Consider the following 22,708-nt stretch of genomic DNA (forward strand, 5'->3'; position numbering starts at 1 on the left):
GACGTGATTTGCTAAGGGCAAGCAACAGTAATAAATACTGATAATGAACTGCAGGTCAGCTTAGAGATACATAGTTTGGGAGAATTACGGCCTCTATTTCCCATACAGATGCAAGGCAGAGAGCGCAGACATCTACATCTGCTTCGGCACTTGTCTGAACCTATTCTGATGAGCTGACAGCAATGCAGAGTCCATATCCATTCACTCGCCTGCCTCTCTGCTGACTCCATTAAACAATGGTGCCAATTACTGTCAGCTCTGTTGTATGGCCTTAAATGAACTCAACTCACTTTGGCTGAACAGCTGCGAGACAGTACTTTCAGTCAAGGAGGTTCATTTGCAGAATGATCTGCCAAGAGTGATTAGATGGAGCAGAACTATTTTCCTAAAGCTTCCTCAGCATAACAACCACATGTGAAACAGCACACACCAAAGACAAGAAGTCTTCAAATGGAAATTACTGAAAAAGTATGAAATTATGAAGAACAGACCCTTTTGCAAAATGCTTCAGAGTGCACTATGCCTTAGCTTATCTGTTTCCCACGAAATCTTGCAGCCATGAGCATTGGAAAAACTTAGGTACATGATAATCAAGCCCCAAAAATACCAGTAAGGAACAAGTTCTCCATATCCTGCTAACAACAATTAAGAGATCCTTTATCGAACAGGGGACCTACAACAAAATCTCATTTCTTCTCTTGAATGAGGGTGCAGAGATTTCATATACACATAAATGGACTGAGGCATGTTGACATACATGTGACTATTCTGTTTAATTCCTACCATAAAAAGTACCAGAAATTCTCATGTTCTTCATTGTGGGTGGAGATCTCTTTGAACGACCACTGCAGTAGGGCCTTTCTTAGCTTTCAGTCAAAAAAGTGAAGATACTACAGAATCACAGAACACTGAGGTTGGAAGGGACTTCTAGAGGCAGCCCTCAGCATGCATCCTTGCATGGGCTGGTTCCTCCCCAAGTGCAGAACTTCACACTTCTCCTTGTTGAACTTCAGGACATTCCGATCAGCCCATTTCTCCAGCCTGCAGAGGTCCTCCTGGAGGCCAGCATGACCCTCAGGTGCATCAGTCACTCCTTCCAGTTTTGTAGCATCCTCATCAAACTTGTTGACGATATACTCTACCCCATCATCCAGATCAGTAATGAGGATGTTTTACAGGATCGGACTTAGTATTGACCCCTAGGGTACACTACTAGTGACTGGCCTCCAACTGGACTTTGTTCTGGTGATCACCACCTTCTGGGCTGGGCCCAACCATTCAGCCAGTTTTCAGTCCTCACCTCATCTCTGCTCAGTCAGCACATACTTCATCAGCTTCTCTGTGACGATCTTAGAGGTATAGAAAGTAAAAAAAAAAGCAAACAACCCCAAACCAACACCAACCAACCAACCAACCAACCAAACCCACACCACACCACACCACGAACAGAACTTCCAGGTATGAGAAATGCAAGTAGGTGCTAAAAGTATTGAAAATGTTTCACATTAAGACTGGAAGCCCTCTTTCCTTGTCCACTTCTGATTGATAGCTTATAATGCTACAGCTTCAGAAGCTAAGTTTCCAGTTCTCCAGCAAGAGAAGCCTAGACTTCATAGTTCTAAACTGATCTCAGCTACAGTCCCTTTATATACCAAAGAGACAAAAGAGACAAATTAATTTTTGCCCCTTTGAAAACAGTTTTTCAGTACACCTTTGGACACTTCTACTGTCCACCTGCAGCCTACATGCAGTGAGAGAGCAGCTATGCCACGGGGCAGCTCTATTTCTATATCACCCACACGTTGGCTGTAAATCATGATCCCCATAAGCAACATGAGTTATCTTCCCAGACTAACTACACTTTAAAGAATACAAAGGCTTGCAAATATCCATAGAAAAACAATAATAATAATCACTGTTGCCTCAGAAAGATTTTTAAACACAGAACACATTGATTAAGGTCATTAGTTCTAACCTTTCTTTAAAGGAAAATTAAGCTGATTTTCCCACTTTTTTCTATTGTATTTTCCTCCATTCGGATTTTCTACATGAAGTCCTTAATACCCAGCACTGTATTTACATATTTTCTCCCCAATATGCGTATGAACTTAAGCAAACCAAGAGATTTCTGAACACAAAAAGCTTATCAGAGGCAGCTCAAAAATCCAGATGCTATCCAAAATTTTCTGGCTGAGATGCTTTTATACCCAGTCATTGCAATACAGCCGTGCCATCCAAGACTTGCCAACATCCGAAACAGGAAATAAAGAGTCAGGGAAAAGTCAAAGTGTTATAAATAACTCCCCAAGAAAGTCAGCATTATCATCACTTTGCAAAAAATACAAGGAAGACAAATTAAGGCAGAACTCATGGGTTTTAACTCTGAAAGGCTCCCTCCTGAAAGCAGGACTGCTGACTCCTGGGCGATTTACTGGTATGGCCTGATAGCTGCATGGACATAGAAAACTATCTATTGCCTACTCAGCCTTCCCACACTATTTCTCAGACATATCTTCTCCCTACCCCATGCAATGAAGAATCTCTGTTCCCCCCCGTGATAGCCCCTGGACTTATGGCTCTCTTCTACCCTGCTATTCTCAACCTATGCCAAGAAGAATAGATTACTTTTCTGCAACATAACAGAAAATAATTGGACCACTTCAATTTACCACAGCCCAAAAAAACCCATGGAATGTGCTCCTAAAGGACCCTCCAGCATTCACAAGTCTTGCAGTACCCATGAAAACTTTAACTCAGAAGTGACTTTGTCTTACAGTTAATTATATGAATATGGGGCTAGTCCGGATTCTCACAGCCAGGCACCAATCTCATCATGTAACTCTGGAGTGAAGAGACAGCCATAAAATCCCAATGATTAAAATTATGTTTGCATCCTTTCCATATTTCACAGTTCCCTATTCCAGACGGAGTACTCATCCTACCTGCTGGCACTAGCCTTCTTCCATGTGCTTCTCAAGCCATGTTCATGTAGTTACTGAAAGGCAAAACCCCATGTTCCAGGCTGGAAGAAACATAGTTTATCGAATATAAAATTGGCTATGAAAGTAGACATGTTTTGATTGCAGGATCTACAAATTACATGTATTTAAAACAACATTCAAAGTACAGCAACATAATTATTGAGACTACTAGAGATGCCTAATATACTCATATTGAGCCACGTTTGCCAAAAGAAAATGTGTTGGAGGAACAGCCCCATAGTGTAGAATAAATACTCTGTTCATAAAAGAGTATTTTTAAAGTGGCAGGCACTATATTGTTACATAAAATTGTAGGAAACTTTGGCTTTATTATCATATGAACAAGGGTTATATAATCAGACTCAAATCTTCAGCTGCCTAGAGCTACAGAGAAGGGACAGAGCAAAGATGCTTACTCTTTTGAATGGGAGTAATAAAATATGCTTCAATGATTCAGGCTTCTAACCAATCAAAGCATTGTATGAAGTTACACAGATGACTACGCTGGGCTTTTATCTGGTCTTCTGTTGCATTACTGTTATGAAGTAATATTAAGAGAGTAAAAAATGAAAAAAGAAAATGTCTTTTTTTTTAAAAGCTTTTTTTTTCAGCTGTAACAGTATTAGGTTTCACCCCGTTTGCTAAGTTTAATTAGTCAAGTAATTATAGCATTGCCTATACTGCTCTTGCACAAGGTGGCTGGGGATGAAAAATCTCAGAAGATAAAATAATGGGAGAACTGCCAAAAAAAAAAAAAAAGGGACACAAGACAATTAATTGTAACTGCATTCGGCTTATTTTTTCAAAGATTTCCACTTGATAGCATCCTATATAAGATGACTATTAGTGCATTTTCAGGCTGATTCTGTTGCAACTCTAAACAGTCTGTATCATATGCAAGGTGAACAAATAAGTCCTGTTTTACCAGCAGAAATGCTTCTGAAATGTCTGTGGTCACACTTCAGCACAAATGCAAACTTATTTTTCCTCACTACAGATCTTGAGCCATATTCACTCCAAATTTTATACTGAAAATTGACAGTGCTGAAAATATCTTCCTTTTCCTCCAAAAAAATGAACTGGCGATGACTGGCCCTCCTTTTCATTTTCAGGATGATTACATATGTACTGTAATCAGCTCAACAACCAAAAAGTAATTTATACTGCCTGTCAGCAGTTTTACTGATATAAAAACTCATACCATGCATGCACTCTGAAATTCTTAAAAAGAAATTTTAGTTTCATTAATTTAAAAGTCTTTCATTTTTTCAGAAAATTGAAAATATTTCTAGCTCTTTTCAGCAAGTGAATTTGCATGTTTGTACCTGTATTTCAGCAAACTTCAACAATATTTGCAAGGTCAGCATCCACCCTCTTTATAACAGAAGCTGAAAATGTATTATTTAATTTCCTATTAATGGAGAACATAACAGTACAAAGCTAGACTGATTTCCTATCCATCTGCATCAGAGCCAGCCACAGCAGCTGTGATTTCAGGTGGGAAGACGTACCTCACCCTCCAGCATTCAACTGAGACAAGCCCAGATGCCTGCAGCCTTTCAGGCAAACTCCAGGTATAGTCACCTTGCCTACACGTGCCAGCTGCAGTGGTGCAACCGTAGTCTCTCTGGGTAGGCTGTGCAACCAACACGCGCGGCTGCATTATAAATTAAAGCTAGCCCAGGTGATGTCCAAATGAGCTGAAGGCTCATATTGAGTGGCTGATACATAGACGCACAGAAGTTTTTCATGTAAACATACGGCATTTTGAAATGTGAAGTGCAATCGGATTTTTAGGAAGTGTGGTTTACAGTGCTGTATCTGTGGTAGAGAATCATACAAGTTGCTCTACCCTGCTAATGAGTAACAAAGTGCGTTCCCTGGAGGGAATCAGTTTCCCTCTGGGGTTACACGCAAGTTGTTTGACTGAGGTGATTTGGCCTCCATCACCACTCCCAAGCACTCTTTTGCCCTCCTACAGGTTTGGTTTTGCTTTTTTTTTCAAATTCTAGTAGGAAATTATCTATTTTCAGTTGTTCTCATGCAAAACAAACACCAGCTTATTGTCAGGAGTTGCAGGTATATTCAGTAAACATGAATTTTACAACAGCTGTCCTCCCTCTCTTGTGGCCAGCCTCCATGGCTCAGTGTAAAATGCACTAAAATAGCTTGTTGACTCTCTAAGCACTGAATCACTAACAGCTGTATGTGAAAATACACTTCTGAGAACATTACTATCCTGTGGAGGAAGAGGAATGCTTTGAAACTCATCTCTCATGCAGTGACTCACTGATAACAATTTAGGATTAATTTGTTCTCCTGCTGCAAATGGAACATCAGGACTTATCAGAAGTGTCACGCATAGGCACCTGCTGCTGAAGCCTCCATGAACGTAAAGTGCTCTTGGCCATCTTTTTTGCACAAGACCTGCTTCTGAAGAGGAGCAAAAAGTATGCTATTAACTGTAATTTGAGCATAGTTCAATAAAAGTGCTATTGCCTAAAGGCCTAGGGCAGAAGTTAAACCTGGGCGAGCAAAATCTCTTTCCTTCTGGTATCAGCAAGAGAAGGGCAAGGCTGGAGCAAGGCTGAATGCTACTTACACACAGTACTAGTCAGCTGCTGTTGACAGACTGAACAAGAAAACAGCAAGAAGAAATGAGCTGCTTACACAAGAGTAGTGGCTGAGCAGTCAAAGTGGAGTGTGCAGGAGAAGTGGCACCAGAGGTGAAGGAGAAATAAGAAGAACACAAGAGTCTAAGTGCACCAGAAGTATGTGAGAGTCAGACTTCCTGCACCCCCACACACACTTCGCCCCTTGGGAGTGACTAGGAAGGACAGCTGCCACTCCAAATGGAAACATTTTAGCCAGGAAGACAAACATTTTAATTATCAGGTCAAGGCAAAACAGACTGTGTGCCAGTTCTAATGGCTTCTCCACTCCATCAAATGGCATTCAGCGCAGAGATGCCCAGGCTACAGGTTTGGGAGACGCAAACCAATAAGGTCCCATGGCAGGGTGGATGTATCAGCTGAAAACCTTGCCAGCAAGTGAGCATGAGTTACGCCAGCCTGCTTCTGCTGCAGCTAGGTACAAGCTGGTGCAAGTCTCCCTAAATTACACTCTACTTTGCTCCCAATTCCACAGTTATCACAAACAGGTGAGACCACTTGTCTCATCTAAGGGTTGTACGAAGCCAGCGATGTCACATCTTTTGTACATTTTATAGTTGCTTACTTTCCTATGTACAGGAAAGTACTGCAGATAGAAAGAACACTGAGACTACAGATGTGCCAGTCTACCTGCCATTAGGTTTGTAACTGAGCAAGACACAGCACACATCAGATATGAACTGAGTTTGCTGTGTAACAAAATCTCAGATCACCAGTGATTACCTGTTTCATTACTGTGCATATTACAACCAAATGATGTGGCATTCAAGATGACAGAGCTTAGGTCAGAAGAGGTCAGTTTTAAGTCACATGGCACAGCTGGAAATACAAGCTATTTAAATGGTATGCAGACCATGTTTAGATTTGAGATTCCTTATGCTGCTGCTCTCATGCCTGACTTATCTGATGCCCTGGGATGGCTGTCCTGTCTCTTGAAATTATTTTAAAGTGCAGCTATATGATAAGTATGTCCCAAAAGACAAAATGCAGTTTCCTGACACGGTTGTTAGTGATGCTGCTTGCTTACCTGCTTACCATAAACTCCTACCTAATGGATGCCCATTCTGAGTGTATCACAGAAAGAGAGTCTTGGACTAATGCAGCAAAAAGTAGGAATGTTTTAACGAGAAGAAAATCAGGCTATTTTTAAATACATCATAATTTATTACATCACTCGTCTGAATGAAATCTGTTTCTTTTTAAGGATGAGTATCCCTTGGAATACTGCAGAAAGAGAAAACATTAAAAACCCTCTGAAATGTGTGCTATTAAAATAAATCCTTGGAGACATGGGATTTGAAGTAGTATACACTTCCAGGATTCTAGAAGGAAAACAACACACACAAAATATGTATTGAAAGCTGCCAATGATCATAGAAAAGCCAAATGCATACGGCTGTATCAACTACCAGTTATAGCTTTAGCAGTTCAGTGCCACATAGCTCATTATAGGAGACTGACGCAGAAAGTTGTTTGACAACACTCCACAGAAGAGTAAAGGTGATAATTGTACAAAACTCATTGCCACTACTACTAAAATAGCTCCAAGTCCAGCGCAATTGGCAGCACACGGACACATTTAACAATGATCACTTGCTTTTTGGAACACATTGCTGATATAAACAGCCTCTCTTCCCTATAGTTTTCAGTGGTAATAGACAAATTTCTTATCTAAAGCTTAAATCCAGGCAAACAGATGCAGCACTGCAAACTCTATTAGTCCAAATTTGAGCTGCCAACTCAAATGCACATTATTTCTAGCTCTATTAAAAGGGTCTCTATTAAAATGAAGGGAGATTGAGAACAAAACATACCAACAGACACAGGCACACAAAATGCTGTACAGCTATTCTTGGCAAAAATGTAAACATTGGCCAGAGTCCAGAAAATACCTGCTGTAGTTATCACGTCTAATGAAACTTATCTCTAATAATGCTATGAGCAGGATATTCTTACAGTCAGGTTATGGCTGGCTCTGTGCTGGACAGGGCTGGGAGGAAAGCAAAAAGGCCAAAATCCTCTCAAGTTAAAATGGACCATTGACACCTTCATGTATATGTTCTAGCAAATCACTTAATGCTTACAGATTTTATCACTGGTCCATTGATAACATAAAAATTCATCTGTTGCTCATCAGCTTTCAGAACCAGGATTACATGATGATAGCCTTTTCCTGTGCAAAAACATTACTGTGTTTCTTGTGTAGCTGGTATCCTACAAAGACCCACTTCATGAAGAACATCACGTTTGCATGGGATTTCCCACCTTACACTGAAAACAGAACTGGCACATTAGGAAACATGCTGCCTCAAGCATGACGCTATATTTACCTCGCCTGGGCCATGACCTCAGCTGGGCGTGCTTCTCAGCCACAGGTAAACTCACAAGAAATTTATATCCTCAGCTGTTTCTATATTTTACATTTTCCTTTGCACAGTAATTGCTAAAAATCATTATAATTCTAAAATGCAAACACTGAGTTAGCACATGGCTGACTCAAAAAGCTAATGGTTAAAGAGAACACCTTGATGTTTATACTTGAAGGTCCTATTTCTCAGTCTCAGCCATGTGAGAGAGCTTACAGAGGGTTTCGGTGAACCAGCAGTTTATGGGAGCATAGGTCCACTGGACAGATATTATGGCAAAATGCCTCATTTCTTTTTTGTGTAGCTGGTATCCTACAAACACCCACTTCGTTACGGCCTGATTTGCCAGTCTTGAGTAAAGCAGTAAAGAGTGAAGCAGCTATCCATTTTAACACGGACTAGTTTGTTTTGATTTTCCTGTTGAACTTGACTAAAATGGGCCCTAAAATGCCAGTCAATTAAAGGTATCAAAACTTCAGCTAAAAGAAAATAAATTTAAATCTCTTCAATTATAAAAATGGTAAAGATAAACACATGCAAAATCTCTTATCCTAGAACTGCCAGAATACTCAAGAGAAGCCAGAAACATTTTAAAAAGCAGCTGAACCTTAGAAACCTACTAGTTTGAATGGGAATGCACAGCTGTAAACAAAAGCAAAATGAAGCCTCACACTTCCTTTCTGTGCCTGGCCCTTCATAAGATACTGGCTTACTTGGCAACCAGGCAGAAAACTTTCAAGTATGGAGTGGAAATTTCTGGGCAGGATTTTACTTACATTTACATCGTCTTGACAGTTTGGCACATGACCACACTATTGAGAGATTTATGAGATGAAAGAACTTGCACTGCAAATCAGATAATCCCTATAAGAGGTTTGCTGCATATAACTCTATATTACAAATAATATCTTAAAATAATAAAACAATTTTGAAGCAATGCAAGAAGTGGAACAATTCAATGCTAAGATGCCACTCCTATCCTTAACTTCCTCTGCTGTCCCAGTCAATTACCACATGGACATACACTGACCTGCAAATACCAGGGCCTGGTGCTGCCCAAACATGGGCACATGGTTTTACTAGAAAAAAGAGTAAAAGAGCATCTAAGGACGACTGATTTTGCAGACCTGCTACATAGATTTGGACGAACTACTTTCAACTAGATTTAGTTATGACTCTATGAATGTATTTCTGACAAGGCTAATACATTGTGTGCCAAATGTTTGCATGGAATGAGTTACTATGATTAAATTACAGACTGCAGAAAAAAGGTTTATAATGGAAATGCTGACAGAACTATGCCTATTAAGAGAGCTGGTATACCACATATCCTCCCAGAGTATAACAGTTCAGTTATATATCTCTGAAAAATGAAATCTACAATGACAGAAGCTGTGTGGTCACCAATATGCTTATCGTCACATTGAAAAATCAAACTACAACCAAAATAGTGTTCTCTGGGCCAAAAAAAGGCTGCTGCTGATCCAAATCTCTGATCAAATTCCCCTGTTCCTTGAAGCACCATAGTATGGATATGCACAACGTGATGCACACCCATTTCCGCAGGTATTACACCCAGCTTCTGACAGTCCCTTGGAGCTGAATCAATACCACTACCATGTGGCTCCTCGTTAATCACAAGGAGGAAGTGCTACTTCCAGGACAGGCGTCTTAAGGGGGCATGATGTTAAAAGGCATAGCTGGGAAAGCAGAGATGATTACTAAATTTCCACTAGTTCTTCAAAAATACAGTAAAATCTATGTATATTTAAATAAAAAAGAAGAAGAGAAAAAGCAATTATTTTAACCATGACATCCTCCCAGCCTTATCTAAATCAGCACTCTTCGTACATTCTCAAACCCTAGTGATTAATCTAAAAATTAACAATTAAGTTCACTTAGTCTGATATGTGAGAACTGGGTACAAATCAGAAAAAAGAAAAAAAAGAAAAAAGGGAAAAAAGAAAAAAAGAAAAAAAAAAGAAGCTTCATTATCAACAGAGTAACTAGTGGAATGACAAAACTGGACCAGCCAGTTGAACGGAGCACTGATGAGGGGTCATGAGGGGTGTCTGTCTCTTTGTATCTGTACTCACCTCTTCATTATTCTTGGCACCTGTTTTGGAGCTTAAAAACTTTGCAGACACATAGTCCCTTCTACTGTGTGAGCACATCTTTCACTTTATGAATAACATTGTAGCCAAAACATAACCAAAACTAAATTATTTTATTACCCAGTTATAACCATGTTGTATTTAGTTTTGTTTAGTCTTTGGCTTGTTCATATTGATTCTGTCAGAAATGGGGGCCTACACTAAAAACTTACCAAGTAGTTGCATGGAAATTCTGTACAGTGACTGGATTTTGTTCTCTCCTTTAACGGCAGTCACTCTTAGTAAAGTCTAGTGCAACTTACTGAAAGACTAATGCTTATTGTTTTCCTATTGAACTGTATGTACCGTAAAATTGAGAAGAGCCTTAACTGAGCATGTTGTAAAGATACTCTTTCACAAAGATTGTCCCCTGCCCTGAAAATGCATCCGTTTCTACAGTAGAAGCCAGAGTATATTTAGGAAAAACAATAATGCAGCTTAATAGGAATTTGACAGATGTGTTTTTTCTAGGAAGAGGATAAATTACCTACAGCGGATTTGATAAAAGACACCTTTTCCCAACACAAGGTGAAAGAAATAGGGAGGAGGTTTCTGAGGCATCCTGCAGAAACCTGAGGGGAGACCTGTGCCTGGGGTGGGTGGGAGCGGACACCTCCCCGCAACGCCTGCAGATCTGACACCCAGAGACCGAAACTGCACACAGGAGGGATCCGACGGCGGCTATTTCCCCGGCAAAGTTGAGCAGCGCGGCACGGGCGGGCGGAAGGTGCACCCCGGGAGCAGCAGCAGCGCCCGGGGACCCAGGGGTTGGGGGGGGGGGGGGGGGGGGCGGCTGTACGCCCGGGGGCCACCAGAGCTCTTACCTTCCCCGTGCAGCGCCCAGGGCAGATGCGCGTAGTCCCACTCGTAGCCGCAGGCGCTGTCCTCAAAGGCGCACGACCCGGGGGAGAGCAAGGCGGCCCCGGCGAGCCGCAGAGCTGCAAGGACAAAGCGAGCCCCCGTCACGGCCCGGCCGGCCCGGGGACCGCGGGCTGGGGGCCGCCACCGCCGACCGCGGAGCAGCACCCACCCCGCGCCCCGGGCGGGCGGGGGGGCGTCGCGACGCGTCCCCCGCCATCGCTTACCGTGCGCGGCGAGGAGGCAAAGCCGCAGCATCTTCCGCGCCGGGGGAGCCGGGGCTGGCGGCAGCGGGGCGGGCGGGCGGCAGGCGCGGCGGCCGGGAGCGCGGGGGCGCGGCCGCGCCGAGCCCGGGGCTGCGGCGGTGGCGGGGCTGAGCGCGGCCCCTCGGCACCCCGGCGGGGCGCAGGGAAGCGAGCCGCGGCCGCAAGGAGGGACGGGGAGGGCCCGTGGCCACCCCGGGAGGGCGGCCCGTCCCACCCGCGGCTGGGAGCGGGGTCGGCCCCGGCCGCTCCCCCACGGTCAGGGCGGTTGGGGCTGGAGTGTCGTCGAGGATGGGGACGACGACACCGCCTCTCCGGGCGACCTGCCTAGGTGCATCACCCCCTCACGGTAAAAATGTGCTTCTTATGTTGAAGTGGATTTTCCTGTGTTTCAGGTTGTGCCCACAGCCTTGCTTCCATCACTGGGCACCACTAGAAGAGCCTGGCTCCGTCTAATGTACTCCCACATCAGATATTTGTACTCATTAGTAAGATACTGACAGCCATCTGCAGAGGATGAAGCAGCTCGCACCCCACCAGGGCCCCTGTGCCACCACAGCCTGCCCTGCCATCCTTCTCTGCCACAAAACCTGCCATGGTAAGGTGCCCTCACTCTTTTAGGTAAGAAATGTGCAGGAGTTGCTGGGGTGTCCCGAAAGCTGTAGTTCATAGGATAACAGGATAACTCAGGAGGAGATCACAGGAGGTCTCCACTCCAAGCCCTGCCCAAAGCACAGCCAGCTCTGAGCTCAGACCAGGCTGCTCAGGGCGTTCTCCAGCTGGGGCTTGATAACCTCCAAGGCTGGAGATGGCGCAGCCTGTCTGGGTCCCAGCTCCCCTGATGGGCTCTCCTTGTGGGTAAAACATTTCTTCCTTATGGACACTCTGAATTTTAACTGTTTCAGCTGTGCTGCTGCCTCGTGCCCTGCCACCATGCACCACTGTGAAGAGCCTCACTGCGTCTCCTCTATTGCCTCCCATCCATACCAGGGCTGCTGCTGCGTGTCCCCAAAGTCGTTCCTCTTCCAGCTGAACCAGCCTCACAATCTTTCCTCACAGGACAAGGGCTCCAGCCCCACCATCTCCATGGCCTCTCCTCCCCTTTCACTGGTTTGTCAGTGTCGTTCCTGTACTGGGGCCCCAAACTGGAGGCAGTATCCAGGCAGGGGCTAACAGGTGCCAAGCAGGGGACAGTCCCTGCCCTCCCATGGTTCTTGGGGCCACGTACTGCTCACACTGCCCCAGGCACCACTGGCTCTCCTTGCGCACGGCTGGCCCTGGTTCAGCTCACTGCCCACCAGTGCCCAGGGCCATGACCCAGAGCTGCTCCCCAGCACCCTCCTCTGCAGCCTGCATCTCAGCAGGGCCCTGCCTTCCAACTGCTGGGCTCAACATTTGCCCACGCTGAATTTCCTGGGTTCCTTGTTGGCCCCTCTTCAGGTCCCCCTCAATGGCAGTCCTGCTGCCTGCCTATCTACTGGTCCCTACATCTGGTGCCATCTGGAAACTTGATGTATCTGCCCTCTGTTCCCTCCTCCAGATCAGATCTAGTGGCTATGCCCATGTAACATAGTCTAAAGCCCCCACCCTCCCTCTTCAATTGTTTTGCATTCATCTTGTCTTGCTTGCTTCAGCAGTTGTTGTACAACACAGTTTCCCATTGAAATGTCTGGGAAAACCGAGCTGTCCTCTGTCTATGTCAAGGTAAATTCACTTCAGCCCTACTTGTCAGCCATCACCTAAACTAATCAGGTACAGTGAGAACCTTGAAAAATTGATTTCCTGAAAATGTCCTTCAAAATTACAGAAATAACCAAGAGGATGTAGGATGTCAGAATCTTTTTTGGTCGACTGCTCTGATAACACTTCTAACGATCCACGGGCTCCAGGGAAACAGGAATGAGCATCAATCCATAGAGACCTGCATTTCAACAAAAACTGCTTTAACTCATGCCAACTAAACTCTTCTTAGTTATAACATGTAGTCATATTTCTTAATTTTCTCAGAGTCTGTATTAAAATTTGCTTCTCATGGAAATGAGTATTCAAAGTACAAGCAGTGACTTCGATATTAGATCATTTGGTAAGGCCATGTCAGGGAAGTGCCAGGAATAGTGAAGAACAGCTATGTATGTTTTTCTTCAGCCATTGTGAACAAAGGTGTTGTTTGCATGACAGCCTACACAGGCTGTTTCAGTTATTTGGCCTTTATTTTTCATAATGTTGGCAAATTTTCACATGCATCAGAAGTCTCAACAGGTTTCTAGCAAAGGCACTTGAAGCCAATAAGAGATCTCTTACACTCAGTGTCTTTATATTCCTAAGTAACTGTCATGTAACTTTATAACATACTCAACATACTACCATTCCTGAATCCCATGTAGCATCTAGAACTTTTCCCCTTAAATTGACTTGGCACTGTATCTAGTCAACTGTGCTACAGCCCTGGTTATACCTTGGATAATCACTCCAGCCCTCACCCAGTTCACATTTTGTCCATGAAGATTTTTGGCTGACAGACTTTATTGTGGTTTGGGGGGTGGGGGTGTGTGTATAATATCAGATTATATGTACATAATCTACCTCTTTAATAATCACTTCCAAATGTGTTCAATTTGAAAGGCATTAGTTTTGTACCTAGAACAGACTCTGTATTCTCATGGGAGAGACATGCTTACTAGCTTTCAGGAACAACAGTGAATGGTTTATGGAAAGTCTTGTAATTGGCATAAAGTTATTAATTTTTTTGTGTGTGTGTGTGTTCCTTGTGCATAAACAACAGGTCCTTAATTTCAGCCACTCCATTGTAGGAGAACTAGAGTAGCACCTACCTTGGAGGTACCCACTGACAATTTAATTTTTAATTTGCTGTGTATTAGTGCAATTCCTTCAGTTTCCCCAAAAACATAATAATATTGCATTCCTCATTCATGGATCTGCACAGTGACTTTCTCAGGTTTCTTGCTCAGATAGCTAGATTGCACAAAATTTGCTGCATATTTCACCTTCCAAAAATTCCTTGTCCCCTTTCCTATCCCATAGGGGCTAGTATACTGGCAGTGCCCTGAACAATGCTCTTTGCTGTATTCACAATACTTCTGTAATGCAGAATTTACAGCTGTTTGTTTAGCTTTTGCCTTAGAGCCAAAAATCAGTCTAAACTTTCTAAACCTTCGATCATACACCTCTACCAGTATCCCAGATCAAAACAGCATGTATGCAGACCTAAGCACCGACAATAAAATCAGAAGTTATTATATTTCCCAGCAAATCACTTCCCACATGCTGCCTGTTGAACTGGTGTGTCCAGAAACAGTTTCTGAATGTCAACAAACACATCCTCTGCTTTTCCTAAGAACACCTGCCAAGCCTCTCTGGGTACATCAGGCAAAGAAAACAGGTGGCAAAAATATCTGGCACAGACTTCCTCCAGAACATTTCTTCTTGGGTAGTGGAAAAACTCCCCCCTTTTAGAAATTTGCTCAGTTCATATGGGTTTTTAATAAAACTAGTGGTCTTGACCAGTACAGGTACTCTCAATTTTTTTTTTTTTTTTTTTTTTTGCTTGACCTGTGCTTTCCAGAACAAGGAGCTTGCCAGCCCTTCTTCCAGTTTCTGCTCCAGGGAAAGTGGAAGAGTATGAGCATCCCAGAAGAGAGGCCATCCCTGTACAAGAGTAGAAGCATCCCAGAAAAGAGGGCACTCCCAGCTCTGCTCTGAACTCTGTCAAAAGTTGCATTATCTCCTTGAAGAAGTTCTCAAAATATTTCTCTACTGCCAGGGTGCCCCATTCCATCTCCTCCTTCAAGGAACGTGCTGTCCTGATGAGATCCAGAACTCAGCTTATTTTTAGCTCAATTTATGCTCTGCTTTTACTACAAGTTTTATGTTTTCAACTTTGTTTTTATACATCACAAACTTCTTGGGTAGTTTCTTGCAGAGTGGTCTGCATCAGACTCCAGTCATGAGATGGCCTCTTCTCAGGGATTTCACTAATCCTAAAATGCAAAATTGGCTTTTCAACCACAGGCTGGTCATAAACTCTATGGATCTTTTATCTTCTTTTGCATTCTCTGTTTAAAAACACAGCATTCCCTTAATCCATTTTGTTTTACAGTGTGCAGAATATCACAACTTGTTAAGAGACATTAAGTGCTTCAGAACCAGCTTCTTCAGAAATAAGGTCAGCTTGCTTTATTGTGCAGGGCTCTGTTTCTCAGGCATGTACAGTTAAGCACACTTGCCTGTATTTTCAGGGAGTACCTTCTTCCCTATAGCTTCTGCCTGGTCCCATCTCTACTCCTTAGTTTAATTTATTCCTGATACTCTAGACAAAAGATCCTGGCAGGATGCAAAAAATCCGTATGGTTCCATGCCTTCAGCCTTCTGTGAATTAGATTGTTTGTCTGAAAAAGGAGTCCAGGTAGAGATAAGCCTGAAGCTGCCAGCTTTTGCAGTAAGTTACCTGCTCAAAAGTTGAAGTGGTGTCTGCGTAGCATCTTCACCCAACTTTTGTAGCTGTCCCTTTGTCTGCCCTGCGCTCCCATCTCTGTTGCAGTGTGAGCAAATCCCACACAAAGACACAAACTTAAGGTGGTGATAGATTTTAAGAAAATGAAATTAAATAAAGCACATTACAACTTTTTCCAGATGGCTAGCAAAGCTAGATGGGTTCTCATCAGGATCTTCTTCAGAATCAAGTGCATTGGACTACAGTAAAGACGTTGCTTGCTCAGAAATATGGCACATCCAAAAATAAAGTCAGCTAAAGACTTTGTCTCTTTTTGACAGAAGCACCATGTTGCTTTTGTCTTCTTAGATTTTTGCTTTCTGGTGTGGCTGCCAGTTGCATAATGATCATGTTTCACTTGAGATGACCACAGCAGGCTCCTAGTGCTGAAGAAGAAACAAACAGAACCTGACACACTGCATGCCATATAATGCAGCAACAGATTCAAAATAACTGTTTCAGTGATGTACAAAGAAACTCCAGACTTGACGTAAGAGAATCAAAATTAAATACTTGCTTTCTCCTAAAATTTTTATTACTTTATCCTTCCTTTGTTACAGTACTGCTGCTGCAAGTTTCCTTTAATCCGAATTGGTGAGTTAAGACTCAATATATCTTCTCCCAGTCATACCCCCTCCAAGTGGTACGAAGATGATCAGTTCCCTGGCTTTGACCATCACACACCTCTCTTCCCATCCCTCCATTTGCTCTCCTGTCCTCTCCCATCCTGTTAAACATAAGCTGCTTGCCTTCACTTTCAAAGACTTTTATGACCTCCAACTCCCTGACTGGCTTTTCCTCAGCATTGACATCAGCTTCTACCCCCTTTGATCCCCTCACATATAAGCAGCTCTCCATAATCATCCACATGGTTTCCTCCTTGTTCTATTTCAGCTTCCTTCTTGAAAGGTGGTTTCTTTGTGTTGTGGTTTGGTTTTGTTGGGGTTTTTTATTTTTCCTGTGAGACCTGTAAAAGATTGACAACAACATGGAAATTCATGTGCTGTGTCCAACATAAGTCATGCAGGACTGTTTCATTAGATTTATTGTCTGTCTGGTTCTTTTTATCCACTGTCCCTTTTCCTAGGCAGAAAACTTTTGGGAGAGGCAAGGATTACTTTTATTTCTGTTTTTATACAGGGCTCAGTTTAATAGAGGTACTTTGGTTCCTAATTGCTATGGAAACACAAACAATAAAACATAACAAAGAAATCAGGATTACTTCATTTGTTGCATTGCAACTACTGAAATTCTGCATTATTAGTCTATCCAGGCTGTAGACACAGCATACTTGCCAGATCTGACTTGTGGCATACAATAACTTTTAAAATACTGACTGTCATTTTAATAGCATTCTGTTGCCTCCTCAGTAAGATTTTACCTAGGATTTCCCTAGTCAAAACCATACACTTATGATTTAGGGTTTTCTCCCACTCCAAACTCTCATAGATAAAATCCTCAGAGACTTGAATGATCTCATTTCAGAACTTATCTCCTGTGAGGCATTTTTGGCAGCTGGCTGACTAATATCTCTACTTAATCTTTCAGAATAAATGGATTTATTCCTGTTTCAAAGAGCAACAAACTCTTGGCAGGTCTTTTAGCCAAACTTTCTGAGGCCAGATATGCGCACCTGACATGAATTAATTTCAATACCAAGGCAGCTGATTAGCTAAATGTCTCCAGCAGCTTTGAAAAATGCCCATTTTTGCATGATATATACGCACAGAATCAAGTATAGTGCAGTATGTATAGTATAAACCACTTTTGAAGAGCTGACGGCCCAAATAGCCAAATGATAGTGGTGACTATCAGCACTCACTAAGAAGAGCTGAAGTGGCTACTGCCCACAGTTGTTCTCCTCACTGGTCTTCAGGGTGTTGCAACCCTTAGCAGGGATGGCTGAGCTGCACACGCAGCAGCTCCTCAGCCACCAAAGTTTACAGCTCCGTGTGTTAAACTGGTTATTAAACTGGCAACTCCAGGTTGCTGTAACCTCTCAGGAGTCGGGGAAGTAAGGGGAGATGTGCGTAACAGCAGAGATGTGTGTTGACGGGATGTTCTGAAGGGCAAAGGGAAATGGTGAGCAGAAATGTAAATAGGAGTTAATATTTGGAAGGTAAAGGGAAATGCAAGAGATGCAGCGTTTGTGGAGAGATTTGAGAAAATGTTTGAAGTAATGAGACCAATGGTTAGGGCAGATGCTTTTTGAAGTGTAATTTAGATTTACAGATTAATTTAGAGGAATTGGAGGAGGATGATACAGAATTTCTGGTAGTCTAGGTAAGCCAAATTGTGACAGACAAAACAAAATTAGTCAAAATCTAGGCAAAGGTCTTGAGACAGTCAATATTAAAACAACATAAAAATTCCTGAACCTGATGTAAAACCTCAGAGTGGCCCACTAGACTCTCTTCCAAGAAATGTGTAGAAGAGGACAGAACATTTTCCTTAATAATGAATTTGTAAAAACAGTTTGCACCTTATTAACTCACATTTCCCAAAATCCCATCCTATCCTTTCCTGCTGCTAAATTAATTAGGTTCTCCTCTTCATGTCAAGCAGCAACATAATCACGCATATGTTAACCAGGCTACTTCACGAATAAAAACAAATGTCAGAAGTGTCATTAATCATTATACCTGAGCTTTTGAGGAATACAAAAACATTCTACAAATGGCAGAGTTTAATTCCATAGGCACTTCCCCAGTTCGTTCTTCACCAGCCAGGAAGTGGGTAAGCCACGTTTGTGCTTGTTGCCTTTTAAGACAGGGAATGCAGCAATCCAGGATAAGGCAGAAGGCCAATTACATCTCTTGTTAAATCCTATTATTAAGTGAGCTTGCTTTAAGGACAAAGCTGATCCACATGCCACAATTTGCCTTACATTACATTAGTTTGATTTTTTTTTTCATATTTCCAGATTAACAGTAACACCAGAGAAGCAGAAGAGCGATGATTAAAGTCTGAACTTTTCCAAATTCTCTGCACTCCTAGCTATGGATACTTTCCTCTCCAGTGTTTGTTTTGAAATCCTGGAAAATACACTTTGTAAAAAGATCTTGTTGCATGCCCAGGCACATCCAAACTTTCCACTTGTTCTCAGACATTGGACACCAGGACTGTTCTGAGTTGGAAAAGGACATCAGGGCTGGACAAGGAAATGAGGTCTTGTAGCACAGTTCAGTGTTCATATTTCAGTCTCCTCATAGACATGTGTTAATGTTATTATTATGCCTTATATGTTTTAATGGTACTATAACCATGCGTGGCACTTTACAAGTGTAATTAGGCAGAAATCCCGGCATCTGTTTTATTTTATATTTATATTCAATATGAAAAATACCAATAATTTGAGCTGAGGTCATCTAAGCAGATTAATTTTGTGTTTGTGTTTCTATAGTTCTTATGTCTTTTACCCATTGTCTCCAATGCTTCACAATGCTGATTGATTCTGAGCTTGCTTATGAGCCAGTTCCTGCTACTGCTGTCTTCTCCATTCTCTGGAATTATTTAATGCTGTAGAAATATTTCCATTGGCTTTCATTTGGCTTCTCACAGAGTAAGATACAAGTCCACATAAGAGCCTAGATCTGTCTTGCTGAGGACATGACTACGTTACATCACAGAGTGACATTAACAGAGGTCTGTAATCATACTCAGTTCAGTTTTGATGTCTGGCTTTCTCACAGCCCTTGCATACAATGCATCTGTTGTTCCCAGGGACTTAGTCCTCATTAGACCTTACAGGCTGAACTATGTTATAAATCATGCAGAAAATGCTTAAAGATTTGCTCTTCTTTAAAGGTACTGCACTACAAAGATGCAGTAAAGTGAATAAAGACTCCCTTCTGTGCTGCTAACCAAGAGATGACATGGACTAGATGATCTTTAAAGGTTCCTTCCAACCCAAACCATTCTGTGATTCTGTAATGGTAAAAGCAAGTAAAAGGAGTATAGAGAGTAATTTCTTTTTTCAAAATTTTCTGAGGGATTTGATTCCTAAGAGAAAATCAAAAAGAGGCAGGGTAGAAGGTACTAGTCACCAGTGACTGTGCTGGCCATTTCTGCTCCTGTATGGTTTATGCAATTTTTTGGAGGCTGAGAGAAGAAATGCACCCATGGGATGAGCAGGAAAAGGTCCTGACAGTTTTATTTGATTTTACTGATTGCTGCCATGATGCACTCTCAGCAGCAAACTGCAACTGCCAGCTGAAGCAGCACAGAAAGCTCCTACCACTGCCATCTGTGGCATGAGCCGCACATGCACATCAGCGTAGCAGGTACATCTGTGTGCTTTTTAGGATGGCTTGGAGAGAAACAGTTTTCCCACTCTGTTGAACTGGTTCTGTATAATGCTTTGGAAGGCTCTGCTGTGAACAACCTGGTATGATTTAGTACTAACAAAGTACAAGTTTGGCACGTTTTCCCCATATATTGTGTCTTGATTCAGTATATTTACTCTTCCGTGCATTGAAGTTGCTTCCAGTGATTGATACCCTGAAAACCTTGTGTAGAGCCCATGGAGTTCTCTGACATTTCTGGTTTGCTGAGGGCTGGTGACTGAGGGACCTGAGTATATAAATGGAAATTGCAGTTGGTCTGGTGCTGATTCATCCACTGGGACTCAGCAAAGGGAACTATGCTGCAGCTGAGCTTGGGGAGATTGGCCGGTACTGAGGGTGGTCATACCCACCATGACAACAGACAGGAGGGGATTAATCCATTTTATATGTGGAGTCACTATCAGTCCATGCTGCTGTACTTCCAGATAAAAATTTAGTTAATGGCTAAACTAAGCAATCTTAAAAAAAAAAAAAAATAGTTCTACAACGTGCAGACTGCTAATAGTAGGGAAAAGATGTAGAGGCCAATCTCAGAAAAGGTAAAGTTAGGCATGGAGTCACAGCTCAGTAAAGCTGACTCTTTCTTTGTGATGACAGTGAAAACACTCCAGGATTCCTCTCTTACATTAGAAGTATCAGCCTACATTTTTTATTATTATTTAGTAATTTTTTCAGACCTTATTTAATTCCCTGTAAAGGAAAGCCAGCTACTTGAAAGAAGCAGGCTTCTGCTGCATATCACCATGATTTCATGAAGAAGAGTAAAAGAAATAGTCACGAATGACACCTGCATGTGAAGTTGCTACCCAAGTTAAATCCCAGTGATTTAGTTCTTTGTTTGTAAAAGCTCTGCTGGCACCAGCAGACTGCTGCTTCCTCTCTGGAAAAAATAGCACTCAGGTGCCAGGGAAATAGCTAGCATAAAAAGGTCAGTTTTACAGCTAATTAATGTTTTATAACAGCTATCCAGTCTGACTTCCATGGGGTTTTTTAAACCAATCCGCAGATGATTGGACTGTCAGGTACCTAAACATTGGCTACAAGCCCTGTTAATGGCCTGCTAGCCAGGTGTTGGCCTCTGAAGGCCATTGAATATTGCTTTCAATTGCCAATTCTGTCCTTTGCAGCCAACAGAGAGACTGCCGGCCACTGTCATTTCTCAGCTGGTACAAATGATCAGGTGGAGAAGTCTGAAGAGGATACCCATGTTTGATATATGCCAGAGAATGCAGCTCTACAGGAGTCCATTCTCTATCCTCATGCCACGGGCTGGTCACCCACTTGCAGGGAAGAGGAAGCTTGTAGGTAGCAGCCACAGCAGCACCATCCCTTGCACAGCAGGACAGACAGAGCCCAGTGAGATGGGCAACCTCACGGCCATGGGAACTGCAGGTAATCCTGCTAAAAAGCAGCCTTCCCACATACATCCCTCTAAAGGAGTTTCCTCACATAAATCCAAGCTACATCGCCTGTGCTTCGCCAGCAAGAGACAGAGCCATCACAAGAGAAGTCTTGGCTTCACAAGGCAAAGTGGGGTCTTCTGTGGTGGAACTCCCCCGATGCTCTGCTAAAGATGAGTAGGAAATTAACTTGGAGAGAAGAAGAAGGAAATATTAATATTCCATATTTTGGTCTTTTGCCTCAGTATTCAAAGAGGTTTTGGTTCCTGGACAAAACCACAGAATTCCTTTAAGGTTGAGATTTTTTACTGAATATTTCAGCTACTCAAATGAGAACAGTAATAAATGCTTCAATTAAAGCTGTACTATAAGTGTCCAGTTAACACAGGTTAGTTATATCTAGACTAAAAAAAACCTGACCCTTGCTGCTGTACATGAAGATAGGAGTTTAAATGTATACAAATTTAGAATAGGAGCTACTTGTAAAAACATAGTCTAAATATTAATTTCAACACAAGTACAATTTTCATTTAAAGTACACTGAAACAAAACATGCTGAAGTAGGCATTTCTATAATGATTGACAGTGTAACTGTAACTAGTGAATGGCAAATTTTTCCCATGAAGACAAACTTACAGCAAAGTCCTTCTCAGCCCAAAGCTAGGATGAGGATTGGGTTTAGGATGGGGGATTGCGGTAATGATGGTTTCATCACCTATTTCCAACTGGGTGTGTTTGATATCCACAGTATTGAAGCATAGGTTTAAGTTTAGAGTTAGGGAAGCAGGGTCCTCAGGGTTGGAGTAACATTGAAATCCTGCTCTACCCAGAGAGCTAGATGAAGGCAGGCTCAGGATGGAGTGGTAGGTCATCGTGCATTTTGAACTAGGGAGGTTTATCATCTACTCTGCAGAAGTGTGCGGCTAGGTTTGGGTTTAGGGCTAGGGAAATCAAACTACCTCAGAGCTGAAATGACAGCAACATCCTGCTCAGCCCAGAGATCTGGGACAGCAGCTGGGCTCAGGACAGGGCTGTAGCTTGGTGCACATCTGGAATCAGGAACTGGCCTCATCTCCTGCAAGGAAAGCTGAGTTGTAAAGGTAAGGGGCTAGGTTAGCTAGCTGAGTGCCACTGTATGATCCTTGGAGCAATGTGTAAT

The 22,708-nt window shown here is 42.5% G+C and overlaps 1 protein-coding gene across 1 annotated transcript in view; it reads right to left on the minus strand.

Moving 5' to 3' along the window:
* MAMDC2 (MAM domain containing 2) overlaps positions 1 to 11,523 on the minus strand; it is a 60,749-nt gene extending 49,226 nt beyond the window's left edge. The window contains exons 1-2 of the mRNA XM_054809865.1: positions 11,258 to 11,523; positions 10,997 to 11,110 (exon numbers count right to left, since the gene is read on the minus strand). Coding sequence (XP_054665840.1) covers positions 10,997 to 11,110; positions 11,258 to 11,288 — 145 coding nt within the window. The 5' untranslated portion in view covers positions 11,289 to 11,523. The remainder of the gene's footprint in view (positions 1 to 10,996; positions 11,111 to 11,257) is intronic.
* Between the last annotated feature and the right edge of the window lie 11,185 nt (positions 11,524 to 22,708).

The sequence above is a fragment of the Grus americana genome, chromosome Z (genome assembly GCF_028858705.1).
Source record: "Grus americana isolate bGruAme1 chromosome Z, bGruAme1.mat, whole genome shotgun sequence".
NCBI lineage: Eukaryota > Metazoa > Chordata > Aves > Gruiformes > Gruidae > Grus > Grus americana.